This window comes from Ogataea philodendri, assembly GCF_020536065.1.
Source record: "Ogataea philodendri strain CBS6075 chromosome Unknown scaffold1, whole genome shotgun sequence".
Lineage (NCBI taxonomy): Eukaryota > Fungi > Ascomycota > Pichiomycetes > Pichiales > Pichiaceae > Ogataea > Ogataea philodendri.
This window is the reverse complement of record NW_025763889.1, coordinates 287,126-309,504: the sequence shown is the minus strand read 5'-3', so window position 1 is coordinate 309,504 and position 22,379 is coordinate 287,126. Positions and strand designations below refer to the sequence as shown.

Here is a 22,379-nt window from a genome sequence, read left to right as displayed (position 1 = left end):
GTATACTATATCTCAATTGCCAGAAACTTTTCAATGACAATCCTTGTTGCCTCATTGTAAGTATAATTGCTGAATTGCTCTAACACTTTCCCCAGATTTCTTCCATACACAGTTCATTTTGAAATTGAATCCCCGGAGAAGTATGTGAATCAAGACACAACGTTTGAAGAGATTGCTGAAACAATTATTCAGGCAAAGCCTAAGCAGTCCAAAGATAAGGCCGCTTCAGGTACCACTGTAAACAACTCTATGTCGCTTATTCAAGCACTGTCGCTTAAAAACCCTTCAACACCAACCATCAGTCAAGGTGACTTTTCAGATATCAGAAAACAATCCTTCCTCGAAGATGATGATGGTGAGGGGTCAACATCGACTACCAATACAGACACTGTAAGTCAAAATGTGTCAGTTCAAGAGTTTTTCTTCAATAACCCAAAGAGGCTTACTTCCGACGAAATCGGAGAAATTGAGGAGGCAGTGAAGAACTCACTTGCTCATAACAGTTCAGCCCCTAAATTCATCAAACCAAAGTCTAGGATCAGCACCCTCAAGTCCAGTGTTTCGGTTTCGGTGTCCGAAAAGCCGGTTCTCAAAGCCCCAGAAGTGTTTCAGTCTTCTTTGAAGGTTAACAGAGGTAACATTTCACGTCGGCGTTCGAGTTCCCACCTTCATAAAGCCACTGAAACTGAAAACAAGAAGTTACCCTTAGAGCCCCAGAATGCTTTCCATGATGATGAGGGCAAGGTGACACCGTTTGGTGGGTTTTCTAAGCCAGATTATCATGATCTGTTTGTGAAAGATAACGTCTTTGCTTCGGCTCCATGGAGAGTTGTTGACTTTGATAAAGGTAATGGAAGTTTGAGAAACGCGGTCCGTCTTGCTAGAAAAGCTGACCCAAATCAATCTTTTGAGTGGATTGGAATCTTACCAATGCCTTCGGATGTGGTGCCTGAAGATACTCGCCAAAAAATCGCAGAGGAGCTTGAAGCCAATTACCACTCTTCTGCTGCGTATGTTGACGATGAAACATTTGACGGACACTACAATAGTTTCTCAAAGCAGATATTGTGGCCTATCTTCCATTATCAGATTCCTGATAATCCAAAAAATAACGCTTTTGAGAACCACTCCTGGACGCATTATGAGAAGCTTAATCAAGCGGTCGCTAATAAGATTGTTTCCAAGTACAAGGAAGGCGATATTGTTTGGGTCAATGATTATCACTTGATGCTTGTTCCGAAAATGGTGAGAGAAAAACTACCGAACGCAAAGATTGGTTTCTTCTTGCATGTATCCTTCCCGTCGAGTGAAGTCTTCAGATGTCTTGCACAGAGAAACAACATTCTAGAGGGTTTACTCGGAGCAGACTGTATCACATTCCAAACAAAAGAGTATGTGAGACACTTTTATCAGACTTGCAACCGTTTGCTGTTAGCTGACTTCGATGAGCAGGGAATTCGCTACAAAGATAGAGATATTGGTGTCACTCATAACCCAATTGGTATCGATGCATCTTCACTCAATAAGAGGTTACAAAGTGATAAGTGCTTGAATTGGAGACAGCTTGTGAGAGAAAGATGGCCAAACAAGAAACTAATTTTGAGCAGAGACAAGATTGATAAAATTCGTGGTATCAAAGAGAAGCTTTTGGCTTATGAAAGATTTTTGAATGACAACCCAGATTATCTCGACAGCACGATTTTGATCCTGATCTATACCAAAGGTAGAGCTGAGAAGGATGATGACTATGAGAATACAATTTTCAACATTGTTGAGAGAATCAATTCCAAGGCCAATAACATTTCGGCGGATCAACCTGTCATTTTGTTGCACCAAGATATCGAATTTGAACAATATTTGGCGTTACTCTCAGAGGCAGATATGTTTATCGTTTCCACTTTGAGGGAAGGAATGAATCTTACTTCTCATGAATTTGTGGTGGCCGCGCAAGAGACACACTCTCCGTTAATCATGAGCGAGTTCGTTGGCTCTGTTGGAGTTTTCACTAATGGGCCTTTGATTACTAACCCTTACAACATCAAACAAGTGGCGGAAAAGATCAAGTATGGCTTGGAGATGTCTCCTGAGGAGAAGTTAGAAAGGTGGAAATCAATGTATTCCATAATCCTCGCCCACGACTCACAGGAGTGGACTAAAAACTGTATCAAGGATATCGAGCATGCATTTATCAGTCATCAAAATGAGTCTCCATCAGAACTCACCGTGTTAACTCCAGAGATGTTCACTCAAAGATATAATGATTTGCCAAGTTCTGATAGCAAGAGATTGTTTGTGATCAATGTTGGAAATCTGGCTTCCAAGGTCTCTATTCCCGGCTCCACCATCAACCCGGTTCAGCATCAGTACATCGATTCCACTCTATACAATCTTGCTCATGATCCTCAAAATGTGGTGTACGTTCTCAGTTATTTGAAGCGATCTGATCTACTGCGAAAGCACCGCAGAATAACTGAAATCGGTCTCATTGCGGAAAATGGTGGGTACATAAAGCTACCAAATAGCAGCGACTGGTTTACTGTGATCGACGAAAATGAGCTTTCGTGGATGCCTACCGTCATTGAAGTGATGAACTCATTCTGCGAAAGATTACCGGGTTCTTATGTTGAGGTCGAGGAATGTACTGTCAGATTCCATACCGAGAGCTGTGCAGACATTGACAAAGATCATCGGGATAAATTAATTGGGGAGCTTATTACACATGTGAACGAGCTATATTCGAAAGATTTCAATCTTCACGCGAATCTCGTCAACGGAATAGTTATTGTACAGGAAGCAAACTTGGTGATCCGTGCCTTGTCTTTCATTATGAATCAGAACTCTTTTGATGGCCACATTGAAAAAGTTCCATCATCTTCATTGACAAGTCCTATGATTCAGCCTGCCGATATTTCAATGAGCAGCATTCTTGAAGAACCCCAGTTTAAAGACAATCTTGGCTTTATCATGGCAGCGGGCGGAAACACCCCTGCAGATGAAGAAATGTTTAACTATTTCAACAATCTGGACTTCAAAGTGGAAAATACATTAACTGTCAGGGTTGGCCAGGACACTTCAAACTCCAAAGCCGAACAGAAGCTGAAGGGTGTAAATGAACTTTTCAAAACTCTATCTCAGGTCAGCACCACCAGTATATAATCAACGCTTAAACCTTTTATTTGGCTGAGGTTTCCGTGTAACCCCATGTCTGCTGTTCTCATATAATTCGTTCACTTCGTCTATCAATGGTTTGTCTTCAATAAGATCGAACTGATGGAAAGTGTCATAAATCAAGTCAAACTCAGCTAACGACCCTTTAGCTCGATCTATTTGCCAAAGATTTTCTTTACCACGTTTCTGTCTCTCTCTATCAGCCTCGATTCTTGCCAGGAGTTGTTTCCGAGTTTTCGTAAATAAATCAGCCAAAGGCTCAGCAGGAGATTGGATGTTGTGTTTGTCGATGAATAATCTTTCATATTGTGACTGACGTCTTTTTTCTATGAGAAAATCCCAAGCTGCCGTCAGTTGACTCTCAACGTCCTGTTTAGCGGTAATGTCTGTGTATAATGGTTTTTCGTCAAAATGAAGTTGGAGCTCTATTCTATTTTTATCGAGCTCTGTTAGGAGATTCGAATTGAATCGTGTTTTGATGTCATTTATGTGTGGATAGTTGCATGTCTTGGATATATTGAACAGTATGATGTATGCTGAACTGAGGTTCGTAAGTAATCGTGCTTCTGAAGATTGATTTTCAGGTTTTGGAGGCAAGATTTTGGTGAGAATAAGTTTCATGTCCTTGAAGATCGAATTGACATACGGTCTTTGCGGGTCGTTCTGACAGAAAAAGATGAGTTCTTCAAGGAACTGGAAGATATTCAAGCGAATGTTGAGATCTGCAGCGTCGAGAGTTTCCAGAATAACAGAATAGAGATCATCTTGAAGTTCTTTATTTTTCAACAAAAACTTGGCACATTGCTGAGCGGCCAGTTTAGATGGAGTCAAAGAGCTCAACTGTTTGGTCAAATAGACTCTTGCTTCGAAAGAGTCCATGGCCTAAGAAGGTTCCGGGTAATGAATAATTATTAGAACTTGAATAACACAGCCTTTTTTCTTGTCTGACGAAAAAAATTTTACCAATTTTTACTAGTATCCAAGATGGCTAACAAAGGTAAAGGTAAGGGAGGAAAGAACAGAAGAAGAGGAAAGAACGAGAGTTGGGGACAAAAGAGAGAACTCATTTACAAAGATGAGCAACAAGAATATGCACAGATTACAAAAATGTTAGGAAATGGAAGAGTTCAGGCAGCTTGCTTTGATGGAACTACCAGAATCGCACATATCAGAGGAAAATTGAGAAAGAAGGTGTGGATGGCACAGGGAGATATCATTTTGGTTGCTTTGAGAGAGTTCCAAGATGGTCAAGCTGACGTTGTTCACAAATACACAGCTGATGAGGCGCGTACCTTGATTTCGCAAGGAGAACTCCCAGAAACCGCCAAAATCAATCAAACCGATACCTTCGGTGAAGATGCTGACGACGATGCCAACTTCGAGTTTGGAAACGAGAGTGAAGAGGATGACGAAGAAGAGTTGGACATTGACGATATTTAAAGGAGGTGTATATGTGTATGAATTCTTGCTAAGAAACAAGTGCTAATTCAATTCGAAACTGTCTGATCGTCTTCGAAGACGATTGGAAGGATCGCTATTTAGGTTTTGGTAAGCAGAGTCAGCATGACTTCTGTTCAATTGCATAGATCTTCTAAACTGGTAAGCGGATAGGTCTGAGTTCAGTGGAATATCTGAAAGTCCCTCTTTGTTTGTAGCAAACAGCTCCTCTGAGTCAGAACCGTGTCTAGAAATGTCCAAAAGGTAGACACCGCTGAAAATGATCAAGAACCCACAAATCAAAGAAATGATGTTCACAGAGGAGGTGGTGTTGAAACCGCGGAACAAAATGAAAGAAGCACACAGTGTGGCCGTTGTGAATGTGACATAGTAGAGAGGGTTAACGATCGACGTGTCGAACTGAGCCAGCGCCTTATTGAAGTAGTTCATTTGAGTCAGAATGCAAACCACCACCACAATAATGAAGACATAAGTTGAAGGATGGGTAAACTGATTACTTCCTTGGAGGGTAAGCTTCAGAGCAATACCAAAAGCCTTGATTGCACAAACAGAAATCGATCCAACCAGCGAACAGATACTGATGTAGATCATTGGGTTCTGAGTTCCGTATTTTGGAGCGATCTTGTAGATCATGAACACGGCGTAAACACCAACCAAAGTCGCATATAAAATGAAGCCTGGCTTTTCGGCATAGTTCAAAATCTCATCGACAGTCTCAACTTCCTTGTCTGCAGGTGCGTGCAACACGATAATGACCGAACCCAGGAGACAGATTGCACAGCCCATCTTACCTAAGGTACCAAGCTCTTCCTTGAGAAAAATGGATGCAAACACTGCTCCAATGATCACTGATAAGGCACCGAGAGGGGTCACCAAGATTGGTGGAGCGAACGTGTATGCGGCAAAGTTGGCAATCTCCCCAACAGCCATCAAGGAGGTACCTAGGATCCAAATCGGATTTGTTAAATAGGAATACGACTCTCCTGCATTTCCATCTTTGAGCAAACCCTTTTTTGTGAGAACGAATGATGTACCGATCGCCAACGATGAACTGATGGCCAGTGCTAGTCCAATGTATTTATCTTCCATGTTGGTTAGAGAAAACACGTAAAACTAGTTTTTCAAATTCGCGAACTCCAGTGCTAAAATTTTATGCTTGGAGACCGCAGCATACAGATGCAGCTGGAAGGGGTTAAAGCCTCGCTATTACAGTTGAAGGACTCTTCAGAAGAAACTTCTACAAAATTGAAGAATGACTTTTCGCTCATCTGTGACCAAATGGAGTCTGATAGACTTTTAGCTTGTGATACCTTGAGTATTTGGATAGCCAGATCTCAAAAGCTAGTAGTCGAAGCACACAGCGTCCCTGAAAGTGTGAAATATGATATCATAGCTCTTGTTACAAACAAGTCAGACTTCCTCCTACATTTCATCATAGATTTCTGGAACGAATCAGGAGCTCCCCTGGGTAAAGCCTTAAGAGATTTATTTTCAAGGTTGATTTCATTTTTCCGACTCTGTCCAACGAAGTCTCAAATCTTTAAAGCCTATATTGACAGATGTCTTCAGCTACCATACTTCTCCCGTGTGTTGTATTTTATGCTGGATCATTTGGCGAAAGATAAAGAATGGAGCATTTATGTGATTGAGAATCGACCAACTTTCGTTCATGATGCCTTGCAGTTTATTTGGAGTAACGCTTTAGCCAGCTGTATTGGAAAAACTGTTTGCTTGATCTTGAAGAACATGCTCGATGATGACATAGACTCTTGGCTTCTGCTATGGGAACGCCCCGTTATCAGCAACCTTGAAAATCTCAAGCTACAAAAGCACACAGAAACATACTTGCTACCAAACATTTTGAGAATCTCCAACAAGGCTACCAAAGTCTTCCTTGAACACACAAGGTTGAACACTAATATATTCCTCGGCTGCTTGAGAATTGCCAAAGACCTTGCAATTATAACAGATCCAACAACCTTGCTGCCTTACAAAGAATTTGAAACTCTGCTACTCCAAGAAAATGATCAGCTTCGTCTTACAACACTATCTTTGATTCTTTCTTCTCCAAAAGGAGCTATGCCGATTGAGAAAATAACGTATAACCTCATATTGGATGTTGCGGATCATCTATTTGCTCAAACAGATTTAGAAACCCGTACAGAGTCGCTTTCTTTGTTGAATCAATTCATACTCAGAATTAGAGACTCGACGTACGCTTTGGATAGAGATGCAAAAAGTCTTTCGAAAAAGAATCATGCTAAGTTCGAAGCTGAAATCAACGACAAGTTTGACCAGGTTGAACATGCTCTCGCTTTCTTGCAAAACTTGATCACCAAGATATTATTCCATCTTCGACCAGGATCTTCTTACCATTGTAAGTCTTTTTCGAATGCTTTACTTGGCTCCCTTGTCAAGTCAGGACTTGATAGAAGAGTTGATAGCAAGTACTTCGATAAGTTCCGTCATATTGATTTTCCATTTACAATCGAGCTTTACGATGCCACGCTTTGCAGAATTCTCATAGACAGTCTTTCTGATGATTACGATGATATTCGTTCTCATGCAGCCCAATTTTTAGAGATGCGCCCTGTTGACATTGGAACGCTCGTCGACTTGGAAGTTGCTCAAGCCAGAAGTCTTGTTTTTTTGAGCGACATGAAAGATAAGAGTGTGGACTCCGCAGGTAAATTTTTCCAGTTCTTGGTTAGACATGAAAGATCCCAAGATCAAAATGTTGCTCCTACGCTCGATCTTCTGATTAGCAAACTGAAGCATGATATTGGTGTTGCCCATAACCTTGGTGAAGCCTGCTTCAAGGCTAATGTTCATGGGTATTTTGCAGCTTTGAAGCATATATTCAGTATTTACCACGGTGATCTACAGCAATATGTTGCTGAGCTGATTGAGTGCTGCTCTGAAATTTGGGAAATCACTAAAGACGTTCTGAAAAATGATTCACCCGAAGGAAACTTGCCTGAAGAGGTTGAGGAGTATAGAGTAGATCTGGAGGCGCAATATGGAAAGGCATCCCAAGTTGTCTACAACTATTGTTGGAGAGCTCTAAAGGAGTCAAGTAACTTGCTTGAAGTCTTGATTTTGAAATATTCCATTGAGCAAGATGTTCTTTCTGTTATTGGAGAGCAGTTGATGGAGCAGCTTGCAACTGTCCGTCACAAGGGAGCTTTCACATCAGTTTTTCCTACTTTTGTTGCCTGTTGCAAGAAATATAAGAAAACTGATATGTGGTTGCAACAGACCCTTTCTCTTGTCGAAACAGGAACCAGCTCCATTACAAGAAGATCTGCTGGTATTCCTTTCTTGATCACGGCAATGCTGCGTTCTAACCCAAACTTCATTGCGTCAACTATGGACAAGCTTGTTGAAATTGCCCAGCTACCAATTGACCCAGAGGCAGCTACTTCTATAAACATTCCCCAAGTCAATGCTATCAACTCTGTCAAAGCGATTATTGTGGATTCATCGCTGTCAAAAGATTCTGCAGATTATGTTGGGCAAGCGCTGCAGCTTTCGTTGGACAGATTTGGCTCGAGCATATGGGCTGTTCGCAACTGTGGTGTTATGTTATTTGCTGCGTTGCAAAACAAACTTTTTGGAACTAAGAAAATCAAGAGTGGACATCTCTCTACAATCTCGGCCCGCTTGTTTTTTTCTAGATTCAAGACTATCCGCGGAGTACTGTTGAATTCTCTGACCACCTCTATCAAGAATGGATTCACAAGTGAGAATGTTGAAAAAATGTATCCGGTTTTGACGACACTTACTCGTTTGGAGGCTACTCCAGAGTATTCTGGATTGGAAGAATTCAAACCTCTTGTCTTGACATGTTTGGGAAATCAAAGCTGGAAACTGCGTGAGATGGCTTCCAGAGCACTTCCTGCATTGATTCCCTCTGACTCTGTATTTACTGAATGTTCAGCTCTATTGAATCGTTCGGGGCATTTGAACGCCATACATGGCCATATATTGGCGGTTCAGGAGTTAATACGTCGACTTGCTGTGCAGAATGAATGGACTTCTATTCCAAAGGAGTACAAATCATTGATGGCAGAACATCTAAGAGCAATGCTCGTGAAAAATAACTATGCTATACAATTGACTTACTTCAGACTTTTACAATTTGCAGAGTTTGAATGTGATCAAGAATCGGCCTCGATATTGGGCAACTGGTTCTTATCCCACTGCAGTTTGAAAACATTGGATGGCTCTCAACAATTATCGCTGGCAGCCTGTGTTTGCTTGCTGTTGAATCACTACGATCAATCTGAGAACTGGGAATCATTTTTGGATTTGCTCGAAATTGCTCTAGGCTCTTTGTATGAAGTTCGTCTGGCTGCCATTAACGTGTGCCGCATTTCACTCCCTGCTGAAATCAAAATCAAGGTCATTGAATTGTTGTGGAAATTGTGTCTTGAGGAAAAATGGAACTATGTGAAGTCTGCAGCCTTGAGTTCTCTAAGAGACTTACTGTCAACGTCTCAATACGAAGGATCTCATATGTTAAAACCGCTTCTCAGTTTGATGAATGAAAATGAAGGCAGTGATATTGAAATGAGTGTCGTTGAAAGCTTGGGTCCTTTGGTTGCAAAAAACTTGCAACCTTCAATTTTCAACTCATGGTATAACGTTGTCGTGCGCTTGGGTGCCGACTCTTCCGAGTTCCCTTATAGAAAAGCTGCATTGGGAGCACTGATTGGCTTTAATGGTGTCTCGGAAGAAGGAACAGATCAAAAGACTCAAGTTCTTATAAAGCTGTTTGATTTTTTGTCTGATGACGACGAAGAATTGCGCTTGTCGTCTGCTCATCACCTTTCTAAGTTTTTGAAACTTGAAACCACAATGGTTCCTGTTGAGGTAGAGAAACAAATGATTGCATATTTCATTTCTACCAAGACTATTGCTGCTACCGACAATAATTTGTTCTATCTTGCTACAAACGGTAAGTTTGATGATCTATTCTTTACGAACTCTTTGTTGTTTGCTCCTGAAAAAGACAATTTCTACAAAAGCCCTATACGCAGAGCTTTTCAGAGTCAAGAGCTGATTCTCGGTCTTCGCCCGGACGTTACGAAACTAAGAACCCAAGTGATAACAAATTGCGAAAGCATTTCAAAATTGTTGAAATCAGATGGTTGTTTTGGGAGCCTTTCCGAACCGTCTATTTTTGAGTTCGTCTATGCTACACTCATCCACGCCAAAACTTTAGTAACGTTCGAACAAATTATTGAATTGCCCAATTTTGCAGCAGACACTCACCCGTTGGTGCTGCAACTGGCAAACTCTATCTAATTAATTGTATATACATGAGAACTAATTAAGCATCTTGTCAAAAGCTGGGATCAAAGTTTGGGCCAAGGCAAAAGAGAACACAAGCTTAGGACCGGTGGTCAATAACTTAGGAGTGAGACCCTTGAAGAAAGAAGTAACACCCTCGTTCTTGGCCATGTTTTTCAAGATTGTGAATCCAGATTCGTTAGACTCAAAGTTCTTGTTCTGGATTCTGGTTTTAATGACGTCCAACGGAGCAGACACGATCAACGAGGCAGAGGCACCAAAAATGGAAGCAACGAAGTTTTGACCCCAGGTAGCAGAAGAGTAGTCTTGCAAGTGGAAAACGTACTCTTTAGCAAAGGCAGAACCACCGAACAAAGCAAAGGAGCCAGGGGCATTTCTAGCAGCAGTCCATCCCCATCCTTTGTACAATCCCAATCCCTCGTCTTGCAAGATCTTGACAAAACCTCTACCCTTGAAAGCCTCGGGGTTTGTTTGTCTCTTGATCTTCAAGACATCCAATGGCAACAGCACAATTTCACCAATACCGATCAAAGAACCAGCAGTAGCCGAAAGAAGGGCCTTACCGGTCTTGGAGCCGAAAGCGTCCTCGTAAGTGGATCTAAAGTTGGAAGTCAAGAACTCATTGGCGAATGGTTGACCTCCGTACTTGTACACTCTTTGCAAGATCTTGTAACAAGCAGCGTATCCAAGACCAGGGAACAAGCTGAGAAGTCTTTGGCCCATTGGTTTGGTTGCATTTTCTCTGAAAATGACCTTATTGAACACTTCCAAGCTGTTGACCTTGGTTTGATTACTCATGAGTCTCTTGGAAATGGTATCAACCGGGTGGAAAACACCGATTTCACAAATTCCAGCAGAGGCAGATCCAAGCACTCTAGCGGTGGCAGACTGTTTTTTATCAGCGACAGGAGACATGGCGGATTGACGGAGGTCAGATAACTGAAAAATTTGGATGAAAAATTGACTTGATGATGATTGATTATCTGCCAAAAATAAAACGTGCACATATAGATAATCTGGGAGCAGATAAAGCTCCGCGTAGCTGGAATGATTGGGCGCTCACCAACGAGACTATAAGCGCATATTTTGGTTGTGTATCTCCAACTCTATGCAGTTCATTCTTATGGGTTACATGCTATAAAATAAGTGAATGATTCAAAAATTTGGCCAATTTTCTATCGTGTCTAGCCGCCCCAAATTAGCTGCCAAATTAGTTATCCCTCATGTTTGGCGACTTCTCTGGGATTTGCGCCAGAACGTCGCTGCCGTTGTGTACTCTTGTGAGCCCATTACATGACTTCAACACAAGCTTTCCTGGCATTCTGCCCGACTGCTACGCTCGCACGGTGGATGTTTCCAACACTCTGATTTTTCAGATCGGTACAGCTTTTATCCACATTTCTTCGTTGATAGTCACCCTCATGATCATATACAATGTGCGATTAAGGTACACATCCGTGGGCAGAAAAGAAATGCTTGTTTTCTACTGGAGTTTCATACTCTTCACAATCTCTTCAATAATCGTCGATACAGGGGTAGCACCCGCAGGGTCCACAACTTATGGATACTTTGTGAGTTTCCAAGTGGCTATGACTGGCGTTTGTTGTTGGACGCTGTTTTTCGCGGGACTCTCAAGTCTGAACTTTTGGGACGATGGTTCTGTCCACACGATGGCAGCATTATTTGTGACTTCCTTTGCGGTGTTCACGCTTAATTATGTGGTTTCGCTTTTGACGTTTGAAAACTGGACCAATCTAATAAACAGAGCAGAAACAACATCACTGTTCGTCTTGTACTTTATCGTCAACGGGACACTTTTATTCATGTACCTGGTATGCCAACTCTTCATCTGTTTTGTTACGCTGGTGCTAAATTGGTGGGCAATCGGGGCACTATGCTTTTCGGTTTTCTTCTTCGTCGCTGCCGAATGTTTGCTGTATATTTTCAATTACAGCATATGCACATCATTGAATCACTATGTCGACGGACTAATTTTCAGCACGTTGAGCAATCTGTTCGCAATCATGTTGGTGTACAAATATTGGGACATTATAACGTTTGACGACGACGAGTATATCAGATATACTGAGATCGTCCAAGGAGTTGGGTATAAGGAAGAAACTCAGGCCTTGTTGAGCTAGATTTTTTCAAATTCTTCCACCTTATCCAACAGTCCTCCGCTCTTTTTCTCTTCTCCTCTCTTGGCAAACTCCTTTCCGAACGTCAGCAAAAGAGCCTTGTCGAGCAGTTTGTAAAGCCAGCCTGCGACCACCATGATTCCACCTAGAATGGTCACCAGCCTGACAACAAACTGCCAAAACGAAAGTCTCTTTTCTTCGATCACCATCTTAATTGGCTCAAAATCGTACTGGAAGAAAATTCCCGGAACGTATCTACCAGATGATTCGGTGAGGGAAAGCGAGTATTGGTTGGTATCGATCTCCAGTCCCAGTTTGCGGTACAATGTTGGAACCACGCTGATATGGTATCTGAACGAATGGATATTTTCGTTGGTTGATTTGATGGTCATATCTAGTGGATTGTCTAGAAATGGAAAAAACTCTCCATATGAAAACTCCGAGATTGCATGTGTAAAATTGAGTGCTTGCATCGGAGTGTGCGTTCTATCTCTGTATCCATATCCCTTGCCTGTGATATGGAATTCTCCCTTGACTCTATTCACGGGAATGGCTCCGTATATACGACACGCTGGAGCTCCTTCGTCGCGGTGTTCTCCTTTCATTTGGAAAGCTGCGGGAACCGATCTCTCAAGAACTTGCTCGAGCTCGGGTGTAACAATCTTTTTGTCCGATTCCTGATACCAATGAGGGATGTTAAACACCGCACCCTGGTAATTCAACAACTCTGCTGCCAGGAATCTATCATCAGTAGCGTCTCTGACATTAGTATGGATATAGTTACACGGCATGGCCACGACCAAATCCAGATTGATGACCAGATCTTTTCGAACCACCTCGTCCACTGTGAACTGATGGTCGATGCCTCCATCGATATATCCTCCGATTTCCACCCAAACAAGAAAGAGAAGAAACACGTATGTGATAATCGAGGAGTACGATCCTCTAGTCGATCGCACCTGTTGCGATGGGGCTATTTTCGCTGACGGGTTAGCACTTTGGAGGAAATGAACTTACGAAAAGCGTCGAATGTCCGTATGAAACCAGCGGATCTATCCATCGTGTTCAGTTTAAATTTGAAAAAAAAGTTCCAAAAACAGTTATTAATATATTTATGCTAGATGAAGACGAGGAGCTTGAAAGTTTGAAAGCTATTTTCCCCGAAATACAACTCGACCGGACTTCCAGGTCGGGAAAATTATTTATTCCGGTTGAGCTGGAGTCTGATCTAGAGATCAGACTGTCGAATATGGCTGAATCTCAGACAATCTCTTTTCTGAGTCCTATCGAGTTGCGATTTAGCCTTCCTAGAGATTATCCGCACGATAAGCCACCCAATCTCGAAATTTTTGGTGCTGAGTGGCTTGAACCGTTTCAAAAGGACTCTCTGGTTGCTGATCTGATAGGAATTTGGGAGGACTTCCACGATATAGTGCTCTTCTCAATCATAGACTATCTAAAGGAGCACAGCCAGAGAGCGTTTGGGATTTTTGATCTTGCAAAACCACTGATCTTGGAGAAAGACCAGTACGAACAGTTTATCAAGTTGAATGTCCATGAAAAACAGAAGCAATTCAATCTGCAGACTTTCGAGTGCGAGATCTGCCAGGAGTCTAAAAAGGGAGATTCTGTTCAAAGACTCGATGGTTGTGGCCATGTCTTTTGCAACCATTGCCTAACAGAATACTTCACATCTAATATTCAACGTGGTGAGTTAGACAACGTTCATTGCCCATCTTTTCAATGTACAAAGGCTTACGTCGAAACCAATAACCGCCTTTCAGCAAACGTTACAGTGAAAGACTTAGGCAAATTCGAAACAGAGTTTTTTGTTCTTCCAGTTACTCAGGAGTTCCTCAACAAAGTGGTAGATCCCGTTCTAACACAGCGATATTTCAAGCTTGCTACAGTCTACAAGTTTGAAAAATATAAACGACTATTCCCATTCCGAGTAGCACAATGTCCAAGAAGACACTGTGCTACCTATTTTCTGCGAAAGGATGATAATGATATGCTATGCGTGTGTCCGAATTGCGGTATGGCGTTCTGTTACGGCTGTTTGCACTCCTGGCATGGCGAACTCAATAATTGCAAGAACTATCTCGGCCAAAAGATCCCAATTGAGGATATAGAGCTGTGGCTCGAAAACGATCCAGACTCAGAAGTGAGGAACAACCTGGCTTTCAAGTATGGCCGGAAAGCAATCATGCTGTCTGTTGACGAGCATGTCTCCGATAGTCTGTTTGAAGATTTGATCGAATCCGGCGAAGCGGGTATTGTTCGTTGCCCAAGTTGTTCCTTACTGATTCAAAGATCTGATGGTTGCAATAAAATGACATGCTCGCGGTGCAGAACATACTTCTGTAATCTGTGTGGTGAATTTTTGTCCAAGACAGATCCATATCTGCACTATAATGATCCATCAAATGGCTGTTTCAGAAGATTGTTTGATGGACTAGTGCAAGACTCATGACTTAGTTAAGTTGCGCTTCTTAGCTGGTCGGCTTATCCTCACGACCTCACGAACAAGTCTGCGACGGCGATATTCTCCAGACTTGTCATATGCCCACTCTCCTCTTATATCAACTTCATCTGACACTCCATTCTCTAAAGTCCACGATGCCACGTCTCTGTCAACTAGCCAGTCATTTCCTGTATATTTCCAACTGGAAGTTGGTGGTTGAACAATTGCCAAGTTGGTTGTTCCATCCGGCCTCTTCTTTTGCAACCTGGAAGGATTCGATTCATTGAAAATAGACGGCGAGTAGATAAACAGTTGATAGACAGAAGACTCAATGATATCTTGCTTTTCTACTTCGTAAATTTCCACTTCCCGATATTGAGGAGAATCATCAACCATGATCTCTGTCACCCATGAAAATCTCTCTTTTGGCGATGCCTTTTTTAGTGGAGGCAGCTTGCGCTTTTTCTGTGGCTTGAACTGCTTCCAAACTTCGCCTCTGCTTGGATGTTTCAAAAGAAGCAGAACCCATAAAGTAATAATGAATATTGCACGCCAAGGAATATACGGTCCAAGCACCATTGCAATGATCACCAAAGAAACAATATTGAAAAACAGTTTCGTGCTCTTCTTCTCATCCTTGAAGCTGCAATTTTCATACATGCTCTTCTCCATTTTGTCCATTATTTTGATCAAAGTGGAAGTCAAGTTCTGTAGATCCCTCATATTGATTAGAAGTTTCACTTTGTCCATCATCCCAGAAGGTTTCTTGTCATCTGAAGTTGAATCTCCGCTTTCCAGCACGGCTTTCAAAACCATGTTGCTTTTTTGATCGGTCGTGAATGCTTCATACAATAAACTTGAACTGGTATCATCTTCGGAATCTGTTGAGTTTCTGGAGCTGATCGTTGATAGATTCAGGTCCTGTCCCAGAAGGCGCTCCAATTCTCTGCTCCTTTCTTCGAGAAGCTGCTGCCTATCCTTTTCCCAGTCGTTACGAGTTTGTAAAAACCCAAAAATTGATTTATCTCCACGCTGGCGAGTCGGAATGATATCTGGCTTCTCAATGGGGTGTCGGTAGAGATAATTTGGGATCAGGATAGCGGTCAGCACGTATATCAGCGGATAAACAAGAAACAAATACGGCATCAGACATCCCCAGGTGTACAAAATCAGAAATGTCAAGGTCAGAGCCGGCTCGTCCCATGAAATGGTGCGGAGAACAAAGTATTGTAATCGGAACACAATATCCATCTTTGAACTGAGCGTCTTGAAATTCCTACTGATTCTTGTGATTGACAGCCCTGGTTGGTCCACCCTATGCTTATCATCTAATCGAAGACGCAATTCTTCCAATGATTCGTTTGATCTCTGAGGAATGGTGTCAATTAACTTATTGGTCAGTTTGTCCATAAAATGGACCTTGTCGTGCATTTCTTGTTCTGTTAGATTGTCATATTCACCAAACTCTGAACGTGCAAGCTTGTCTGCTCCAACAGAGGAGACAGTCGAGATGATCGCCGCTAAGGCTGCCCGCTTGCGCCCCTCGCCTTGCCCTCGTTCGCTTTTCCGGTTGTGTATATAGTCATTTGAACGCTCTTGGATCCCATTGATTGCACTGACAGCCAATTTTCGCGTTATAGACATCGCTTTGTCTGAACTGGATGAAGAAGGAGGAGAACTGCTCATCTTTTTTTTATCAAAATTATTTCCCATTTCTAGCAAGTTATACGCAATCCATGATTATGGTAGCACAGCCTATTTCTATCAAATCCAAATTACGTCCTTTTATAAACTTAAGTTATGTCCTTATATGCATATTCAAGGAGCCACGACGATGCTGATAAAGAAGCCAAGTCGTCGTTCCGATTTCTCGTAACCCCATACTATGGTGCCAGCAAGACTACTGATAGAATGGCATAGATAAAACCCTGTCGCAATCCATCCGGCGAGTGTGGTTCCAGGTAAGGCAGCCAGAGAGTGAGTCCACAAATTTCTCAAAATCGGGACCAGGTTCGCCACAATGTTTGAGAAGATGCTGGCGCAAACTTCGAGACGATGGCTTGATTTTGCACCCTGGTTTGCGAGAGTGCAAGTACCCCACATTCAGCGAGCCATCCTCGTTGAATGCTCTCCATAGTAGAGTCCCAAAGTTGATCGATTGCGAACTGTTCCGACTTGCATTGATGATTGGGCCTTCGTTTAATAGCTGATTCCTGAGATGCAAAATGTGGTTCCTGGTTGGAGCTCCGAAAAATGCTATGAAGTATGAAATGAGATCAATCTCATCTTTGGCCTGGAACATAGGTAGCCCGGTGTACATCTCTGCCATTATGGCACCAAATGACCAAATATCAATCTTATGGTTGTATCTGGCTCCCAGACAAACTTCTGGAGCACGATAGAAGCGGGATTGTAGGTAAGAAAACGATAGGTTTCCCCGTTTGCACGAAGATCCAAAATCAATAATCTTGACATGGAATCCGAGTTGCGGTTTGTATGCTAACATGAGATTTTCCGGTTTCATATCGCAATGGATCAGGCCCTGATCGTGGATGAACTTCATTCCGACAAGTATATCTTTGCCAAATTGTTTGAGTAGTGGAAGCTTGATGCCTTTGAACTGATTCAACTCAATCAGCTCGTAGAGATTGATAAGCAACAGCTCTGTGACAATGCAAAAGTGTGACCTAAAGTGAAAATGTTCAACGTATTCGATGACGTTTGATGAATTCCCTGTGAGTTGTTTCAAACATTTGACTTCACTCAACGCCTGGACCGACCAGTCCATCTCGTTCTTAACAATCTTGATGGCTACTAGACTGTTGGTCTTGTGGTCCCTGGCGCATACGACTGATCCAAACGAGCCCTGACCGAGGTTTGATAAAATTTCATATCGGTAATTGATGTGGTCTCCGATCATGCGCACATAATTCTTATCCTTATCATCGAAACCAAAGTTGAGTCCATAATTTTTGCTGTCCACCTTGACCTTGACTTTCCGGTTGCCTGTAAAGTATATTTCCTGTTTGCGTTGTATTTCTCCTCTTTCATAAACAGTCAATTGTTCGTACAAATCAGGTCTAACAACTGCTAATTCCATTGGACTGATCGAAAGATCATTTCTTTGTCCTTGTGACAAGAACGAAAGGTATTGTCTAAATTGTTGTGATGTTTTCTTGCTTGACTCCAACAATAAATAGAGATCGTTCTGACTAGCCAAATGAGCCTCTTGTGACCTTCGTATTGGTGCAGTGATGTTTCTATGCGATCTTGAGGGTGGAATGCTTGGTTTTTTGTCCGTAAACTTGGAGATTTTTAAGTCCATGACACTAGAGGAAGACACCATGCCACGTTTCTCGGGGAGTTTCATGCTTTGACGTCTTTGAAGGGAAACGTTCTCCTTCTCGTGGGCTTTCAATCGGTTCAATGACGAAAGAGTTGGTTTCAGGTACGATGGGGCTTGTGGGATATTTGTGTTGATTTGGTACATCGATCTTGAAGTTGGAATTCCAGAAGCATATTTCAGAGATGGTTTCCGTTGGGTATGTTTTGAGTCACTATAGAAACGCTTTGCAACTGGAAGTTTCGAGTTGTTTGTTTGCGGCGGATCGATCAGTTTCAACGATTTGGTAGATGGCGATCGGGTGGGGATTTTGGAACTAAACTGCGGATCCAACGAGACGCTTAAGGAGGATAACCTTTTTGAGGGAGTATGCAGTTTATCTGCTCCCAACAGGTTATGCGGTACCTTTTCACGGTCCTTGGATGTTGATCCATTAATCTTGAACCCGTTGAGCTCGCTCATCAGGGAACTCAATTGTAAGTCGTCTCGGAACGACATTTCAAGATAAACCTAAAGAATCAAACAAAAACAGAACACTTCGCGGATAGGAAAATAAAAAATATTGGAAATTATTGTTTATATTGTTAGCATATGGATCAGGTAGATTTGACCAATCCTGAAAGTTACACCACACAGACGTTGCTCTTGATCAGTCAGGTGATGTTTGACTGCTTACATTCATTGTCGGGGAAGAATTTTGATGTTGAAACTGTTTTGGAAAAGCTGAAAGAGAACCCGTTGATGGAGTCCAGTGATAGCTGGACGCCGTCCAAGTCCGAGTTTTTGCAGTTGTTCAACAATCTCATGTTGGAGAATCAATTGATAGAAACGCCAGATAAAAGTTTAGATTATTACAAAGAAAATGAACCGCTGGTCGTTGAGATCTGCGAACGATTATACAAGATGCGCATCAGTGAATTGAACGCCAAGGTAGACGAGAATAAAAAGAAGTTTAACGAGCTATTGCAAGTGGTAAAGGAAGCCAGCACCTAAAAGGAGACCAGTTTCCACATTCAAATCGCATATCTACATTAATTTCCATTGCACATTTATATACATGAGGCAGGCCTTACTTGTTCAATGGGATGATTTCAGCATTCTCCTCGGCTGCCTGCTTCAACATCCTCTCCTTCTTAATATCAAATGGACGTTTCTCTTTGAAATACTTGACCCAAGAAGTCACACAGTCTTTGGAGAACTGCGCATCCTCACTGGAGCAATTTTTTTTGATTTTATCTTGTTTGGTCTTGTCAAATGGGTTCTCCACCTCAATCCGGTCCAAACATCTGAAATAAATATCCCTGCTTTCCCAGCATTTTTCTCTCTTCGAGCGATTAGGAGGCTCTTTCACTGTCTCCTTGCTAAACAATCCCATACTATTAACGACTAGCTTTTTTTACCCGTATTATTTTCATTAAAAGTATTTGTGTCGTACACGTCTTCAGTCTCTCTTAAGAGTACGCTGCTTTTCGGCATTTTGAATCACCTTCTCGTCCACAAACAAACCCTTCTTCCGTCTCACATCATTCATGTAACGTCTGGCAATATTCTCACGTTCAGCAAATTCCCCCAGCTCCTCAAGTTCTTCCTCGGTGGTTGGAATCCAGAACGGATCCTCATCTATAGTTTGGAAGCCAGTAAACACCAATTGAGGTGATGCTGCACCAGAGGTCCGCTTTCTAATATCCTCGCTGAATCCGAAAGCTTCAATAACAGGAATCTTGGCACTAACCGTAAAGAACGGTGTTCCTTCCTTCATCTCTTCGCTAATGATAGTTCCTCTCCGACGTTGAATAACAGCGTACACTTTACCCAGAACTTCAGCAGAAGCCTGAATATCGCAAGAATACATTGCCAACATCAATCTCGGAGACCAGTCTAAGAATCCCTTGTGGATAGCATCCTTGGTAGAACCAATCAACCGACCAGACACATCGTTGACGAGAACTGGCTCTTCAAGAAGCTTGATACTCTTGATAAACACTGCAACTCCCTGTGTAGGCTCTGCTGTCAACGGACCTTCGAAACAAGCAATTTGGAATCCGTGCAGTATATTATCCTCATACTCAAACTTCTTGGCTCTGTTGTCTGCCTCGAACAACCGACGAAGATGGTTTTCTGGGGTATCGAAAAGAATATTAGCGCCAATCCGCTTAGGAGCAAACGAACAGACACGCAAATGAGTATCTGTCCAGTCAATATTGTCTCTCATCTTGGACTTGTTACCAGTCTCCAACGCATCCTTCAATTGTTGAGAAAATTGTTCTTTGCTTAGAACACTTCCAATCATCACCTCGTCCTCGTCCTCCTTGACCTCACGACGAGCCAGTTTTGCGATGGATGCTTTATTGTTGAGCAGGAACTCTGTAGCAGCTTCAGGAAGTGGTCTGGTTTCAAGTTGTATATGATACTTGTCCAATTTGATATCCACTACTCCTCGTCCAAACTCACCTTTTGGTGGATTCAACTCGACATTACCAACAATTGTCTCTCTGAACGGAATGACTGGCTTGGAAGCCGTGATCTCAATTCCTGCAAACCTCTCTTTCAAATCTTTCAAACATCTTTCCAGATGCAATTCACCGGCCGTCGCAAGAATATGTTCTCCAGTATCCTCCAAATAGGTCTGAACGCAGGGGTCAGCCTGATTTAGAAGCTCCAGGCCATGCTCCAGCTTGTCCATGTAGATAGGGTTTACTGGCTCCAATGCGACCTTCACGATCGGTGGATTGTTCAAATTGATACCAGCCAAGTTGACTCCCACCACTCCCGGTGTGATCAAAGTACCACTTTTCAGGACCTTTCCTTCCAAACCGCCTATTCCGACAATACTTCCTGCAGTTGCCTCTTCCAGAGGTATGAGTTCACGTCCCATCAGAAGATACAATTCTGTGATCGTGACTTTGCTGGTATGTTTCTCTGCGTGCAACGGATCAAATCTTGGTTCCAGCACCGTCAGTTCTTGGCCAACAGAAACTGTTCCACTGTAGATTCTAGCAAACCCAATGATCACTTCCTTTTTAAGGTCTGCTGGTGCATCCTCGTCCTCCTCTTCCTCAAAATCCCATTCAGGTTCATCCGAAGCAGTGATGACAGCAAACTCGTCTTCCTCTTTAGGTTTCTCCAGCTTCTTTGCTTCCTCTGCAGCTTTAAGAGCCTCCAATCTGGCCCTACGACCACGCTCAAAAAGCTCCTGCTCACCAATAGCTTGCTTCTGGTTGCGAGGGAGCTCATCTTCAGGAACGGATATCATTTTCGACACATAGCAGCTGACAAGCCCCTTGGCATCACAGGAAATCATGTCCTTCTTTAAATTTGGATCAACCAACTTCGAGCTTGGAGCAGCATCCAGAATGTGTGGGATTCTTTCCTTTTGAGAAACCAACGGAGAAGGCAGTTTATCCACCACTGTCAGCAAGATTGCGTTTGAAACAGGAAGCCATTGACTGAAAATTGTGTTGAGTAGTTGTTTAGTATCCTTGGAACGTAGATCTCTTGGGAGCACCTTGATTCCTAACGACTTGACAATCTTCTCCAATTTCTCCGTGTCCCTGTTAATCAAACATGTGTCATAGATGTGCCAGATACTGTCGAGAACAAAAGTGACAAACAGCGGTTTGAAGTTTCTGCCTTTGAGGGCTTTTGCTGGAATCACTTTCTTGGACTTTGGATCAAAGTAGAAGTCTCCCCATAAACATTTCTGTAACAGGTCTCTTTTGATTCCCAGTTTTTTCTCATATATGACAGAGAACTGAGCAATGTTGAAACCCCATCCATCAATTGCGGACCCAAAAATGACATTGTTCTTCTCTGGAGAAAAATAGATATCCTCATCGTCTTTCTCTAAGAACTCCTCGATCTCTCCTCTTTCAACTTTCTCTCTCCACACCAGATCATCCTGCATTCTCTCTCCAACAAAGAACGAACCGATCACAGAATTGACTTGCTCGATAATCTTGGAAAGATGCAAATATGCCTCAGAGGAAGTCATCTGTAGTTCAGTGATGAGTCTGTCAATCTTGTTAAGAACCAAAACAGGTCTCAGCTTATCGACCCAAGCTTGCCTCAAAACTGTCACCGTTTGCGAACAGACTCCCTCCACGACGTCAACAAGAACCACTGCTCCATCACACAATCTCGAAGCAGTGCTCACTTCTGAAGAGAAGTCAATGTGGCCAGGAGAGTCAATTAAGTTGATCAAGTACTCGTTGACGATCGAAGTCTCTTGGGCCCGTGAAATAGTCTTGAAATACAGCGAAATCGCCGACGATTCCATGGTGATTCCTCTCAGCTGCTCATCTGGTCTAGAATCAAGATACCGGACTTTGCCCGCCAATCTCTGAGAAATGATTCCATTTGAAGCAAGTAACGAGTCCGATAGCGTAGTCTTCCCGTGATCAACATGCGCAAGAATACAGATGTTTCGGATATTAGCCGACTGCGCTTGCAATCTAGCAATTTCGTCTGGTGTTAAATGCATAGGCAAATTTTT

General features: G+C 42.5%; 17 protein-coding genes across 17 annotated transcripts; 8 read left to right on the top strand and 9 right to left on the bottom strand.

Moving 5' to 3' along the window:
• Nucleotides 1–249: 249 nt before the first annotated feature.
• OGAPHI_001962 (uncharacterized protein) lies at nucleotides 250–3,156 on the top strand (the record flags this gene model as incomplete). The annotated part of the gene is made up of 1 exon (XM_046202780.1): nucleotides 250–3,156. One exon carries the CDS (start codon nucleotides 250–252, stop codon nucleotides 3,154–3,156), a length of 2,907 nt encoding a protein of 968 aa, XP_046062622.1.
• OGAPHI_001961 (uncharacterized protein) lies at nucleotides 3,157–4,047 on the bottom strand (the record flags this gene model as incomplete). Its single annotated transcript, XM_046202779.1, has 1 exon — nucleotides 3,157–4,047. The coding sequence occupies one exon, from the start codon at nucleotides 4,045–4,047 to the stop codon at nucleotides 3,157–3,159; it is 891 nt and encodes a 296-aa protein (XP_046062621.1).
• A 105-nt stretch (nucleotides 4,048–4,152) lies between these two features.
• OGAPHI_001960 (uncharacterized protein) lies at nucleotides 4,153–4,608 on the top strand (the record flags this gene model as incomplete). The annotated part of the gene is made up of 1 exon (XM_046202778.1): nucleotides 4,153–4,608. One exon carries the CDS (start codon nucleotides 4,153–4,155, stop codon nucleotides 4,606–4,608), a length of 456 nt encoding a protein of 151 aa, XP_046062620.1.
• Nucleotides 4,609–4,650: 42 nt separating this feature from the next.
• OGAPHI_001958 (uncharacterized protein) lies at nucleotides 4,651–5,715 on the bottom strand (the record flags this gene model as incomplete). Its single annotated transcript, XM_046202776.1, has 1 exon — nucleotides 4,651–5,715. The coding sequence occupies one exon, from the start codon at nucleotides 5,713–5,715 to the stop codon at nucleotides 4,651–4,653; it is 1,065 nt and encodes a 354-aa protein (XP_046062618.1).
• OGAPHI_001959 (uncharacterized protein) lies at nucleotides 5,378–5,596 on the top strand (the record flags this gene model as incomplete). Its single annotated transcript, XM_046202777.1, has 1 exon — nucleotides 5,378–5,596. One exon carries the CDS (start codon nucleotides 5,378–5,380, stop codon nucleotides 5,594–5,596), a length of 219 nt encoding a protein of 72 aa, XP_046062619.1.
• Nucleotides 5,716–5,802: 87 nt separating the features above from the next.
• Nucleotides 5,803–10,881, top strand: OGAPHI_001955 (uncharacterized protein; the record flags this gene model as incomplete). Its single annotated transcript, XM_046202772.1, has 2 exons — nucleotides 5,803–9,905; nucleotides 10,125–10,881. The coding sequence occupies 2 exons, from the start codon at nucleotides 5,803–5,805 to the stop codon at nucleotides 10,879–10,881; spliced, it is 4,860 nt and encodes a 1,619-aa protein (XP_046062615.1).
• On the bottom strand, nucleotides 7,204–7,458 carry OGAPHI_001957 (uncharacterized protein; the record flags this gene model as incomplete). The annotated part of the gene is made up of 1 exon (XM_046202774.1): nucleotides 7,204–7,458. One exon carries the CDS (start codon nucleotides 7,456–7,458, stop codon nucleotides 7,204–7,206), a length of 255 nt encoding a protein of 84 aa, XP_046062617.1.
• OGAPHI_001956 (uncharacterized protein) lies at nucleotides 9,958–10,857 on the bottom strand (the record flags this gene model as incomplete). Its single annotated transcript, XM_046202773.1, has 1 exon — nucleotides 9,958–10,857. One exon carries the CDS (start codon nucleotides 10,855–10,857, stop codon nucleotides 9,958–9,960), a length of 900 nt encoding a protein of 299 aa, XP_046062616.1.
• Nucleotides 10,882–11,165: 284 nt separating the features above from the next.
• Nucleotides 11,166–12,083, top strand: OGAPHI_001954 (uncharacterized protein; the record flags this gene model as incomplete). Its single annotated transcript, XM_046202771.1, has 1 exon — nucleotides 11,166–12,083. The coding sequence occupies one exon, from the start codon at nucleotides 11,166–11,168 to the stop codon at nucleotides 12,081–12,083; it is 918 nt and encodes a 305-aa protein (XP_046062614.1).
• OGAPHI_001953 (uncharacterized protein) lies at nucleotides 12,080–13,140 on the bottom strand (the record flags this gene model as incomplete). The annotated part of the gene is made up of 2 exons (XM_046202770.1): nucleotides 12,080–12,924; nucleotides 13,098–13,140. 2 exons carry the CDS (start codon nucleotides 13,138–13,140, stop codon nucleotides 12,080–12,082), a joined length of 888 nt encoding a protein of 295 aa, XP_046062613.1.
• OGAPHI_001952 (uncharacterized protein) lies at nucleotides 12,216–14,553 on the top strand (the record flags this gene model as incomplete). Its single annotated transcript, XM_046202769.1, has 3 exons — nucleotides 12,216–12,734; nucleotides 12,818–13,015; nucleotides 13,150–14,553. 3 exons carry the CDS (start codon nucleotides 12,216–12,218, stop codon nucleotides 14,551–14,553), a joined length of 2,121 nt encoding a protein of 706 aa, XP_046062612.1.
• Nucleotides 14,548–16,257, bottom strand: OGAPHI_001951 (uncharacterized protein; the record flags this gene model as incomplete). Its single annotated transcript, XM_046202768.1, has 1 exon — nucleotides 14,548–16,257. One exon carries the CDS (start codon nucleotides 16,255–16,257, stop codon nucleotides 14,548–14,550), a length of 1,710 nt encoding a protein of 569 aa, XP_046062611.1.
• A 187-nt stretch (nucleotides 16,258–16,444) lies between these two features.
• OGAPHI_001950 (uncharacterized protein) lies at nucleotides 16,445–18,385 on the bottom strand (the record flags this gene model as incomplete). Its single annotated transcript, XM_046202767.1, has 1 exon — nucleotides 16,445–18,385. The coding sequence occupies one exon, from the start codon at nucleotides 18,383–18,385 to the stop codon at nucleotides 16,445–16,447; it is 1,941 nt and encodes a 646-aa protein (XP_046062610.1).
• Nucleotides 18,386–18,478: 93 nt separating this feature from the next.
• Nucleotides 18,479–18,880, top strand: OGAPHI_001949 (uncharacterized protein; the record flags this gene model as incomplete). The annotated part of the gene is made up of 1 exon (XM_046202766.1): nucleotides 18,479–18,880. The coding sequence occupies one exon, from the start codon at nucleotides 18,479–18,481 to the stop codon at nucleotides 18,878–18,880; it is 402 nt and encodes a 133-aa protein (XP_046062609.1).
• Nucleotides 18,881–18,956: 76 nt separating this feature from the next.
• On the bottom strand, nucleotides 18,957–19,262 carry OGAPHI_001948 (uncharacterized protein; the record flags this gene model as incomplete). Its single annotated transcript, XM_046202765.1, has 1 exon — nucleotides 18,957–19,262. The coding sequence occupies one exon, from the start codon at nucleotides 19,260–19,262 to the stop codon at nucleotides 18,957–18,959; it is 306 nt and encodes a 101-aa protein (XP_046062608.1).
• Nucleotides 19,263–19,328: 66 nt separating this feature from the next.
• Nucleotides 19,329–22,367, bottom strand: OGAPHI_001946 (uncharacterized protein; the record flags this gene model as incomplete). The annotated part of the gene is made up of 1 exon (XM_046202762.1): nucleotides 19,329–22,367. The coding sequence occupies one exon, from the start codon at nucleotides 22,365–22,367 to the stop codon at nucleotides 19,329–19,331; it is 3,039 nt and encodes a 1,012-aa protein (XP_046062606.1).
• On the top strand, nucleotides 21,892–22,230 carry OGAPHI_001947 (uncharacterized protein; the record flags this gene model as incomplete). The annotated part of the gene is made up of 1 exon (XM_046202763.1): nucleotides 21,892–22,230. One exon carries the CDS (start codon nucleotides 21,892–21,894, stop codon nucleotides 22,228–22,230), a length of 339 nt encoding a protein of 112 aa, XP_046062607.1.
• Nucleotides 22,368–22,379: the final 12 nt, after the last annotated feature.